We start from the raw sequence: 12154 nt of genomic DNA, 5'->3' as shown, positions 1-12154 counted from the left end.
GATTAAAGGCGTACGCCACCACCACCAAGAGGCCACTATTTGGTGCTTTGCCTGCAGGAATGTATGCCTAGTGCCTGAGGAGGCAGGCGACCCTTAGTCTAGACTTACAGATGACCATGAGCCACTCTGTGGGGTGCACGCACAGCCTGAGTCGTCAGCAAGAGCAGCCAGTGCTCTGAGCCATCTCTCTAGAACCCTGGCTATCCTTGTGAAAGAGCTGGGGACTCCAGGTGTGTCGTCCAGGCGCTCTGTGCTTCTTTCTGTTCAGATGTAAATGTGACACAGGCTACTGGGAATAAACTGATGGCCAAAGATGGAGCCTGAGTCCCCCAGTGATGGGGGGCGTGGCTCAAGGGCAGAGCCCTTATTATACTGAGAAGCCCTGCGTTCCTTAGCCAGTACAAAAAAGACAAGAGATCCAGGAAAATGGTAGCCATGTAGCTAAATCTGCAACAACACAGTGCCTCAGATTTACTTACATATTTGATATATAATCCATACCAGCTTCTAGTTCTTACAAAGCGCTGGCTGGGCCCACCTACCTCCGGCGTCATCAGCTGAGCTCCATCATGCTCAGCAGAGGCCCCGCCCCAATCAGCCCTCATCGGTGTCTGAGGCAGGACCCTTTGGCACCATGGAGTGCCCCTACGTTTTGAAATGCAGAGCAGAGCCTTGCTTTCCAGCCGTGTCTGCTTTTTTCTGCCCCCTGCTGGACATCACTCTTCCCTTGCTCGTCCCTGATTCCCATGGGAATCCACAGCCCTTGTCAGGTCAGTCTGGGAGGCAGGGAGACTCCAGACAGACCTTCAAGGAAATCCCGTTGATTCATACCACACACACGTCAGCCATACTTGCTGCAGTCGTGAAGACCTGAGTTCAAGTCCCCAGGGCCCACATAAAGCAGGACAGCAGCAAAGTCTATAATCCTAGCACTGCTACTGCAAGGTGGAAGTGGAAACCAGAGACTCCCTGAAGCCTGCTGCACGGCCGACCTGAAGGGTTCAGGGGTAAACAAGAGACCCTGTCTCAAGGCAGAAGGCTCGGATCTGCATGCCAAGTTGTCCTCTGATCCCTGCTCTCACACATACACCTATTGTGTCATAGCACCCGTGTTCACAAGCACGTAGGCAGTCACCTTTCTAAGTCCTCTTGGACAGAAACCAGGGCCTTCTCCCCAGCATGAGACCTGGAGGCTCAAGGCTGACTGAGCACTGGTTGGTTCTTGGAACATGACTGGGCCAGACCACACTGGCGACATGGTAAGGCAGCAGTGCAGGAGCCCTCCTTTTTATTCTCAGTACACATTTACAAATGTAGGAGGGTCTGCGTACCTCATAAATACACATGTACACACACCAAGTCAGCAAAAGGACAGCTTTGGAGTTGGAGGTGACCCTTAGTCACCAAGGCCTCAAAACACACGACAGCTGTCATCTAAACAGCTTTGGAGGGTGGTAGCCATCTCTCCCCTCAGCTTTCATGACTCCCTTTTTTTCTCTTGTTCTCCAGTCTTGTTACTAGTCTAACCCTCCTGCCGCAGCCTCCCAAGTGTGCTGAGGAGACAGGCACAGACACTCTTGTCCTTCCTCCTGGTGACAGTGACAGGCACCAGGGCTGTGTGGACGCTAGGTCAGAGTCCCACCCCTAGCTCTCTCCTAGACACCCCTGACCTCCAGGTTTCCACTCCTGCCTAGGCCTCTCTTACTGTCCAGGCTCCCCGCTCATCTTCCTAGTCTCTGGGACATTTCTGTAAAAAGTGCCCCACACACTTGGGGATCATGACCCAGGGGAGACTGCTTCAAGAGGTTCATGACCTAGGCACTGAGGTGAGAGAGATGGTAGGGAGTTCCCCCACCAACCCTTAGGTCATCTAAGGACATCGAGGCACAAACACCGGAGTCCCGCGCCTGGTGGGCAGAAATCAGATGCCGTGCCTTCATGCTAAGAGGCCGTCAGGTGCTGGTGGAAGTAGAGGCCGAAGAGGCTGGAGAGCAGCTGGCAGGCAGCAGTCCACCAGATGATGTAGGCCAGCACACCTCGGAGGAAAAGGGGTGTGAGTAGGCCACCCAGGATCCCTGCGACCTGGGCTGCAGTCTGCTGGGCCTCGTCTGCAGGGTCTACAGAGATCAAAGTCTCTGAGGGCTGGGCTGGGGCCAGTGGGTGAGGAGTAGGGCTCAGGGCCCAAGAGTAGCCACCTGCAAAAGTGAAGAAAGGAATTACCGGTGCAGACATAACGGTGCGAGCCGAGGCTCTCACACCCCGCCCACACCTAGGTTACACCCCATGGACCTTAGGAGCTTCCATCCTCCCCAGTCTGCTGGCCCCGCCTCCAACCCTCCTGTCTTGACTGTTGCTTTCCCCAAACCTTGCCCGCACTTTTATCTGCCGACCCCGCCCTTACCAAGCCACGTACCCACTCCTACTTGCCAACCTTGCCCTCACTCAGAGACCCCACCACACCCTTGCTTTTATCTGAAGATCCCACCCTTATCAGACCTGTTCCCACCCTCTATCCTCTGGCCCCGCCCTCTTTCCCACCAGCCCCTCACCCAGGGTCTTGAGCAGCAGTGTGCAATGCAGAGTAAGGATGAGTGGAGTCAGGTACTGCAGGCTCACCACTGTCACGTAGCAGTACACCCGGACCACCTGAGGGGGAGGCAATGGGGATTGTAGAGGGGGGTGGTCTTCCCAGGGCAGAGATCCTGCGACCAGGCCCCCTCAGGGCTGGGACCATCTTACGCGGGGTGCATACCCGCTGCTGTATTTCGCGGGCCTCAATGCGGCCAGCCTCCTTTCGCAGCTGTTCCACGCGAGCCTTGGCGAGGCACAGGTAGGCCTGCAGGTGTGGCCGGGTCACTACCAGCCGTAACAGGCACAGCACCACCAGCACCCAGAGGCGCAGGGAGTCGAAAGCCTCTTCCGACGGTCTGCAACAAGAGCAAAGCAGGCTGGGAGTTTGGGTGAGCCCTCCTTCCCCAGGCCACTATCGTTCCAGCCCATGGCCTCAGACACCCCAGGTCCCTCAGCGCCCCCTAACACGCACACAGAGAAGGTCATGTTCCTCATGGGTGCCTGGTACAGGAAGTCCCGGGCGACAGGCTTTGTCCAGAGCCACAAGGTGCACAGGGGGGACAGGAAGCTGGTGTGCAGGAGCAGCCTGAAGGCAAGCATCTCAGTGGGTCCAGGCTCCTCACCCCCAGCCTCTAGGGCAACTCCATCCCACCCCAGGAGACCCGCCTAACTGTAGCAGCGGTCGGTCCGCAGACAGGGTTAGCGCATCTTGGTGGGTCTGTGCCAGCCTCAGGCCAGGGAAAATGAGGAAGGCGCCCAGCAAGGAGCCTAGCACGGCCAGCCCAAGGCGGATGGACAACTTGATCACAGGGAGTCTGGAGAGAAGGGATGGTATCAGGAAACCCACAACTGGGCAGAATTCAGCCTTCAGATATTCCCCCTACCTGCACCCGCCCCCAAGATCCAGTCCCGGGGACGTGATCCAGTCCCCAGGACTTACGTCCAGTCCCAATCCTGCTTCTTCAGAACAGGCTCCAGGTGCTGGGTCATGCTGGCCAGGCCTGGGGAAAGGAAAGGATCAAGTGGTGTCGACTGATTGCTGAGGTTTCCAAAGCTAAGCTGGCTGGCCTTCCCTCTTCCAGATCCACCCGTCTCTGCCTCCCTAGTACCGGGTTTACAGGCATGAACAACTAATTTCTACTTTTTTTTTTCTTTTCTCGGAGCTGGGGACGGAACCCAGGGCCTTGCGCTTGCTAGGCAAGCGCTCTACCACTGAGCTAAATCCCCAACCCCTTTAATTTCTACTTTTTACATGGGTGCAAACTCAGGCCCTCCGGCTTACAGAGCAAGTGCTGTCACACTGGCCCCGGCCCCAGCCCAGACAACCCATTCTAATCGTATTTTCCTGGGCTGAGATACAACCCAGGGCTCCTGCATGTGCAGCGCAGATGCCGGGTCTCTGACCCACACCCAGCCCTACCAGGACCAGACTACAGGACTGTTCAAGAAACGGGGCTGAGGAAACAGCTCAGAGAAGGCACTGGACGCTCTTCCAGACAGCCAGAGTTTGGTTCCCAAGCCCTAGGTAGGGTTGTTCACAACCATCTGTGACTCTAGCTCTTTTAGTCTCCAATAGCACCCACACTTATGTACATACATACATTAAAATTTTTAAATAAATCTTGAAAAGAAAACACAGGGTGCAGGGGTGCTGGAGAGATGGCTCACTGATTAAGAACACTAGCTGCTCTTCCAGAGGTTTTTTTTTTTTTTTTTTTTTCCGGAGCTGGGGACCAAACCCAGGGCCTTGCGCTTGCTAGGCAAGTGCTCTACCACTGAGCTAAATCCCCAACCCCCCAGAGGTTTTGAGTTCAATTCCTAGCACCCACACGGTGGCTCACAACCATCCGTAGGAACCGATGCCCTCGTCTGGTGTGCATGAAGACATGGCATACATACATAAAGTAACTAAATCTTAAAAGCAACACACGAACAAAAACAAGGGCTACAGAGATGGCTCTGCAGTAAGGAGCCCTTGCTGCTTTCCCAGGGTCCACATTCCCAGCCCCAACCCACACTGCGGCTCAAAAGCCGCTGTAACTCCAGTGCCCTCTTCTGGCCCTTATAGGTACTGCACAATCCTGGTACACAGACACACATGATGGAAAACACCCATCCGTGCACAGGGAATAAAAGTAAATCTTTAAAAATAGTAATAACAGATAAATCCTAATCCCAGTACTCGAGGGACAGAGGCAGGAGGAGCTCTGTGAGTTTGAGACCAGCCAGAGCCACAGAGTGAGACCCAGTCTCAAACCTGGAGAGGGGAGAGGGCAGAAACAAACAGAAAGTGACTTGGGTCTCAACAGAGCACACCTACCTGGCTCTAGGCCCAGCTCCAGGGTCTCCTCTCGAACCACCTGCACCAGCATGGCCAAGAGGAGGAAGAGGAAAGCAAAGGAGAGACACACTGAGCGCTCGCCGGCCTCCTTGCTGCTGAAGTACAGCCGGGTCACCATGAGGAACACCTTGCTGGGAATGGGGTTAAGAAAGCCAAAGACAGGCTGGGACCTCTCCAGACCCCCTCTCCAGGGCAGACAACCCAGGCAGGAACTGGCCTTGGGTGGGACATGGCTCAGGTGGGCTGGGGTACTGGTATTTGGTTGGAGGTGACCTAATGAACCATGGCCAATCAGAAATCACTGTGGCAGCAGTGCCTAGGGAAGGTGGGGCAGTGAGAGGCCCAAGCAGAGGTGGCATTGGAATGCTATGGGAAAGACAGTGCTTGCGATAGAACCCCAGGCTCCTGTGAATCCAGGGGCCCTTTTCCTGAATGTTCAGGCACACCCACCATTAGGATTTGCTAGTTAAGAGCCAAAGGCACACAGTACCTCCATCAGTTACCCTCGAAACTCTCCAAGATGCAGCCCCTGGTTAAGGTTTCCCCAGACTCAGACCCTGAACACTTGGTGGCCAGGTGACCCCTAGACTACAGTCCCCACCATATCTGGGCCTCTGCTCTCAATGCAGACAGACCAGGTCTTTCCAAACTCCAAGCTGGCCTGGTGATCCTCCCTGATGCAGAATATATGCCAGAAAGTTTGGGCAAAAAGATGGACTGGGCGGTGGCCCACAATTCTAACCCCAGCACTCAGGAAGCACAGGCAGGAGGATCTCTGAGTTTAAGGATAGCCTGGTCTACAGAGTGAGTTCCAGGATAGCCAGGGCTACAGAGAAACCCTGTCTTGAAAAAACAAACAAACAAAAAAAGATGGGCCAAATCCCAGGAAGCTGTCTCTGATTCTCTAGACCTGGAGGAACAGGAACCCACATGGTGAGGCCGATACAAGGAAACCAGACTGCGTGTACAGTGTAGCAGGTAGTGATGAACACCTGTCACCAGAGAGCTGAAGGGTGAGCCAGGAGTTCGAAACCAGGGTGGCCTGCATACCTCTGACTCTGGAACAGGTTTATGGCACAGTGGGTGATCCCATAGACGGCAAGTTAGAGGGGCAGGGAAGCTGGGGCCTGAGTCCCACTCACCCACATGGTGAGTGGCCAGAGGAAGGATACAGAGAGAAGGCCAGAGTGAGCAGACACCAGAACACAGCGATGTTGGTCTCCTGGACTGGGCCCAACACAAAATAGTAGGCCTCTGTGAAGAGGTAAACACCAACCGAGTACACAGCGAAGTCGACGAACCACTGGTATTCCAGAAAGAAGCGCAGGACTGCAGGGACAGGAGCCTCAGCCAGCTGCTCCAGGCTCGCCTGACCCAAAGCTCCCCCTGGGCAGAATGACCCAGCAGCTGGGGAGGGGACTGGGGACTGTGCAGGGTGTTACCTAGGGCATCCACAGCAGTGAGGGGGCAGGTCTCCAGCTGGAAATGGGCATCTCGAGGCACTGACAGTGGCTTCTCATCATGAAGGCTGTTTGCCCACCTGAGCACATAGGGACAGGGAGAGCTGACGTCTGTAACATAGGGACAGTGAGAGCTGACGTCTATAGCATAGGGACAGTGAGAGCTGACCTCTATAGCATAGGGACAGTGAGAGCTGACCTCTATAACATAGGCATAGGGACAGTGAGAGCTGACGTCTATAACATAGGGATGGTGAGAGCTTAGGTCTATAACATAGGGACAGTGAGAGCTGATGTCTCTATAACATAGGGACAGGGAGAGCCGCCATCTATAGCACAGGGACAGTGAGAGCTGACATACACACCCATCTCCTCTAGACCAGCCACAGCAGGTGTGAGGGCAGCCTAGACACAGGGCCAGCCCAGAGCCAACAGCCAAGAATACAAGATGCTAGCTGCTGCCACTGTGCACGGCAGCACCAAGTGGGAGAGCAGGCCATTGTCCCCCAGCCTGGAGCCCTTGGGCAGGGGTGAGGCCTGTCCCCGACAGGAGGGTATAGCCTGCCTGGGCCCCATGGGGTCAAAGTGGGGGCCACTCACCGTTCCTTCCTGCCCCGGGGCCTTGGTTTCCCTGCCAGCGCCCGCAGTTCCTCCTCTGACGGGTGTATGTACCGGAACAGACTGAGGGGGGAAAGTCAAGAACGCTTGGCCTAGGGGTGTGAGGCAAAGAATCTGAACCTAGCCTTGAAAATAGATCATTGGGCATTGGCAGCGCTGGGGGAGGGGGTGTGGGGGGGGCTGGAGGTGGGCAGAGCAGATCCAAGGTGTACTTTAAAGGCACAAAGGATGGGACTGGAGAGAGGCTGCGGTCCTGAGTTCAATTCCCAGCAACCACATGGTAGCTCACATCTGATGCCCTCTTCTGGTGCGTCTTTAGACAGCTACTGTGTACTTATAAACATATAATCTTAAAAAAAGACATCAGGCATAGTTGTTAGCATTTCTTCTAGGCTCTGCCGTACAGCCAACAGCCTAGGACAGCCAACAGCCAGGTACGGTGTGTCTCTCCCACTCCCTCTGCCGCACCACCACGTTCTCCTCTTTCCTTCTTTCTTTCCCCTCTCTCTGTCCTCTGTTCCCTTCTTTCTCTGCCTCCACGCCCTTCTTACCCCCTTTCCATGCCTCATTTTCTACTAAACCTGCCGTGTGGCTGGCACCCCCTGGGCCCGCTAAGGCAGCCCCTCCCACCACACTGTACCACTGCATTACAAAACATCAAGAGTGGTGCCTGCATTAAATCCCAGCTCTCAAAAGGCATCTCTGTGAGCTCAGGCTAGCCTGGTTTACCAAGTGAGTCCCAAGACAGCCTGGACTATGTAGAGACCATGCCTAAAACCCGGTGGCCTGAGTTCAACGCCTGAAGCCTACTTAGGGTGGAAAGAGAAAACCAACTCTCCAGCCTGAGTCCACACAAGCGCCAGGACGGGCGCCTACACATCATACGCACAATAGGAAGAATAAATCAAAGTTTAGAATGCGCAAACTGGACAGGTGGCTCAGTGGCTGGTTAAAAGCTCTTGCTATTCTTGCAGATGTCCCTGAGATACCAACACCATGTCGGGCAGTCCACAACCATCCAGAACTGACAACTTTCACTTAGGAAAGGCCCAAACCACACAGACACACACAACTGAAATGAAATCGGTTTTGAAATGCAGGTGGGAGGCTGAGGCAGAGGGACTGCCACACTTTCACATACAGCCTGAGCTACTGTGTGAGACTGATTAAAACCCACAGAACCCGGGCCGGAAGTGGTTAAGAGCACGTGGGCTCCCCCAAAGGGTTCTCAGTCTCCACACTGGGCAGCTCACAACTGCCTGGAGCTCCAGCCCCCAGGCCTCCCCTGGTACCTGCCCTCCAGTGCACAGCCCACACGTGCAGACACCTACACATGATATTAAGAATAGTCATAATATTTTTTTTGGTTCTTTTTTTCGGAGCTGGGGACCGAACCCAGGGCCTTGCGCTTCTTAGGCAAGCGCTCTACCACTGAGCTAAATCCCCAACCCCATAATATTTTTAACAAGGAAGAAGCAACATGCATGCACCAGGTGACCCGGGCAGGGCCACGTTACTTTACCTGCCATTGCAGAGCAGCCAGCGAGCGAAGGAGCAGTGTGGGGCCAGCCTGTGCATGAGGGTGGCGGTGAACAGAGTCACCACCAGCTGCACTCCAAGGACCGCCTAAAGGGGCAGCTCTGGTCAGAAAGTCTCAAGTTCCCTGAAGTAATGCAGGTTATTTATAGAGAAGGTGGGCGGGGGGGGAGGGCCAGCATCTGCCTCTGGTGCTATCTCTCAGAAGACAGTGGGGTGAGGCCTGAGTCTGCTTCAGAGTCCTGGACATCCCCAGCGGCTAACCTGGTCCTGACCCCTGCTTCCACCAAAGAGTGCTGACCCCTTTCCCTGCATACTTTTGTTTGCTTTGTGAGCCCTGGTTAGTGGCCCTATATAGATCAGGCTGGCCTCCAATCTCTAGAAATCTACCTGCCTCTGGCTCACCAATGTTGGGGTTAAAGGCCAGAGCCATCACACCCAACTACTTATCTGTTTAAAGGATGTTTCTTGCCAGGCACGGTATTTAATCATGGGCTTAATCCCAACATTTGGGAAGCAGGTGCAGACAGAGTGCTGAGTTTGAGGCCAGCCTAGTCTACAGCATGGGTTCTAGGACAGCCAGAGCTACACAGAGAAACAATATCTGAGAAAACAAAACCAAAAGAAAAAACAGAAAGACAAAAAGAAAGAAAGAAAGGGAGGGAGGGAGGGAGGGAGGGAGGGAGGGAGGTTGGTTGATTTCTTCTAGCCCAGGCTGGTCTGGACTTCAGTATGTAGCTGAAGGTGACCCTGAACTGCCAAGCCTCCTGTCCCCACCTCCCGAGTTCTGGGGTGATCACCCTACCAAGTGAGTAGCCGGCAGCTCTCCTCTACAAACCAAGCAGCACTGCAGAACAGTTTCACAAATCCTCCAGTAGGAAGCTAAGTCAGGCTCCTGACACAGCACTAATTTCTGTAATTATCTAATTATATACACTATGTGCCAGTAGAGCGGCTGCCAGTGTTCTGGTGTCATAGCCAAATAGCAAGTAGCATGAAATACAGATTAATATTTAAAACAATTGCTCATTAAAAATAATCTGTGTTCACTTACTAGCACAAGGGTTCTCTGCATGCCAGAGTCAAGCCATGTTACAAGTGACATTGGGTGTATATGTCTCAGGCTCCAAGAATAGTATTTGCAAGGACTCAGACTCAATAAAGCTCGAGTTTGGAAAAAATAATAATCTGTGATCCAGGTGTGGTGGTGTACTGCTTTGCTTTGTTTTTTTGAGGCAGGTTTCTCTGTGTAGCCCTGGCTGTCCTAGAACTCTCACTCTGTAGACCAAGCTGGCTTCAAACTCACAGAGATCCACCTGCCTCTGCCTCCCGAGTGCTAGGATTAAAGGCATTTGCCAATACTGCCCATCAACACCATCAGGTAAGACCCTTTGTAAATAAAATCTTTAATGGGTAGCTAAATAAAATAAAAGGAGCAGGATGCTAGAGAGATAGCTCAGTGGTTAAGAGTACTGATTGCTTTTCCAGAGGTCGCAGGTTCAATTCCCAGCATCAATTTGGCAGCTTACAGCCCTCTCTCTCTAACTCGGCTTCCAGGGAATCCTACATATTTTCTCTGGCCTCTAAGAACAGCAGACACACACGTGGCGCACAGACATACATACAAAACAATTCATACTTAGTAAATATAATAATGAAACATAAAAAATATTTTAAAAGAAAAACAGCTGTGAATAGTGGCACACGTTTGTCATCCCAGCACTCCGGAGGCAGGAGAATCAGAAGTTCGAGGTCCCCATAGGCTACGAATAAGTTCTAGTACAACCCAGACTACATGGGACCCTATCAGAGAGCAAAGAGCTGCATTTCCAGCTCCCTCACTCCAGACCAGAGCCCTAGCTTCACCTCCCACCTGGTCCTGCACCACTGACTACACGCCCCTTCCAATTGCCCGCGAGGCCTCCAGGGCTTCGGGGATCCCTTCAGCTCGGCCGGGCCGTCCTCCTCCCTTGGGAAACCAGAGGGCCTGCTCACCATGTCCGCTCCCCGGGCGCACACTGGCACAAGGCTGGAGGCGGGGAAGCGCTGAGGGATCTCAGCCAATTAGGATGCTGTGGACGATCAACTGGGAAGTCAGTCAGCGGGCTAAGAACGGGGTGGTGTGCGCAATGCATGCTGGAAATTGTAGTTCTAGCTGGAGCTTTTCTGACTACTGTCTCTTCCTTCTTTTCTTCCTTATCTTTCTTTCTCTTTCTTCCCTTGTCTCGTGTGTGTGTGTGTGTGTGTGTGTGTGTGTGTGTGTGTGTGTGAGTGTGTGTGTGTGCGCGCGCGCGCGCGCGTGTACAGAGTCCCTACTTCAGACAGACCACTCTGGCCTCAAAGTCAGAGATCTGCCTGTGTCTGTCTCCTGAGTACTGGGGATTAAAGAAAGGCCTGTGCCACTACTGCCTGGGGTCGTTTTATTTTGTGGGTATGTGCACGTGGCTGCAGTCCTCAGCTGTCCTTGGAGTCTAGAGGAGAGGGCCAGATCCTTTGAACCCGAAGATACATGTGGCTTTTTATAGACTGAGAAGAGAGCTTAGACTGAACTTGGGTTCCCTGCAAAAGCAGTACTCACTCCTAATCAATTAACCAGCTGTCTAAGCTGTTTTGTTTTTACTCGGGTGGTTGGGGGTGTTTCTTACCATGCTTATTTACTTGGTCGTGTGGTGGGGGTGCAGAGGATAACTTGCTACAGTTGGTTCTCTCCTACTATCATGTGGGCCCCAGGGGATCAAACTCAGGCTTCACAGAAAAAGCCTCAAGGCGATGAACAGACTTGCTAGCCCTGTTTGGTTTTAGTGGGGTCTGAACTTCGCTATGCAGACAAGGATGACCTTGAGGTTCTGATCCTCCTGCCTCCAGCTGGAAAATGCTCAAGTGACAGGAGTGTTTCACCATGCCTGGTCAGTTTTCTCATTGCTGGGGATGGAGCTCGCTGTACACAGGCAAGGTTTGTGCTGTGTGAATGACCTCTCCAGCTTACTCCACCATCACCTCTGCCCAGAGAGTGTATGGCTGCACATCCGTGTGTGTGCTTCCCTTCTTGGGGCTTCACACCCCTCACTGATTACCCAGGTGTGGTGGATCACACAGTTCTCTACCCTCTTGGAGGGTGGAGGCAGTTTTAAGGCCAAAGACAGCGTAGGCTGTGTAGCCAGATTGAAGCTGCTAGAGCCTCCTATTTAAAGACTGGTAGGTTGATGAGGTGTTTCTTCGGACAAAAGAGTTTCTTACCATGATAAGGGCCTGAGTTCCAACCACAGCACCAACGTGGTGAAGGGGAGAACCAAGCCTACAAGTTGACCTCTGACCCCCACACCACTCATACATTATATACACTCACACCTATGGATGTAATAGTAGTTAATTTTTAAAAGGGAGTGCAGCCTAGCCTTGGCGGCTCACGTCGCTAACTCCTGCACTAGCGAGACGGAGCAAAGCCATTTTTGGAGGTTTGGAACTAGCCAGCCTGATCTTCATAATGAGTTCCAGGGCAGCAGGGATACACTGTGAGGCTCTGATTCAAATGACAAATCTTCAAACATAAATTCCAAAAGGCCCAAACAACAAAAGGGAAGATTTAGGCTCACGAAATAGAAAATGCTAGAGTTAGATCCACAGGGGG

At 53.1% G+C, this 12154-nt stretch overlaps 1 protein-coding gene across 4 annotated transcripts; it reads right to left on the bottom strand.

Annotated features, from left to right (window-relative positions):
• Nucleotides 1–426: 426 nt before the first annotated feature.
• On the bottom strand, nucleotides 427–10569 carry Tmem161a (transmembrane protein 161A). Of its 4 annotated transcripts, none has more exons than XM_032919097.1 (12): nucleotides 10522–10569; nucleotides 8513–8616; nucleotides 6973–7053; nucleotides 6355–6452; nucleotides 6085–6241; nucleotides 4892–5043; nucleotides 3512–3572; nucleotides 3243–3386; nucleotides 3044–3157; nucleotides 2753–2927; nucleotides 2550–2646; nucleotides 427–2195 (listed from the first exon to the last, which is right to left on the bottom strand). In XM_032919097.1, exons 1-12 carry the CDS (start codon nucleotides 10522–10524, stop codon nucleotides 1942–1944), a joined length of 1440 nt encoding a protein of 479 aa, XP_032774988.1. In that variant the 5' UTR covers nucleotides 10525–10569; the 3' UTR covers nucleotides 427–1941. The 4 variants fall into 4 exon arrangements, with proteins under 4 accessions (XP_032774988.1, XP_032774990.1, XP_032774989.1 ...); XM_032919099.1 differs by having other exon boundaries at nucleotides 6085–6166; XM_032919098.1 differs by lacking the exon at nucleotides 10522–10569 and having other exon boundaries at nucleotides 6355–6483; nucleotides 8513–8635.
• Between the last annotated feature and the right edge of the window lie 1585 nt (nucleotides 10570–12154).

The sequence above is a fragment of the Rattus rattus genome, chromosome 13, assembly GCF_011064425.1.
Source record: "Rattus rattus isolate New Zealand chromosome 13, Rrattus_CSIRO_v1, whole genome shotgun sequence".
NCBI classification, from domain to species: domain Eukaryota; kingdom Metazoa; phylum Chordata; class Mammalia; order Rodentia; family Muridae; genus Rattus; species Rattus rattus.
Note: the sequence above shows the minus strand (reverse complement) of the source record. Positions and strands in the feature narration are given on the sequence as shown.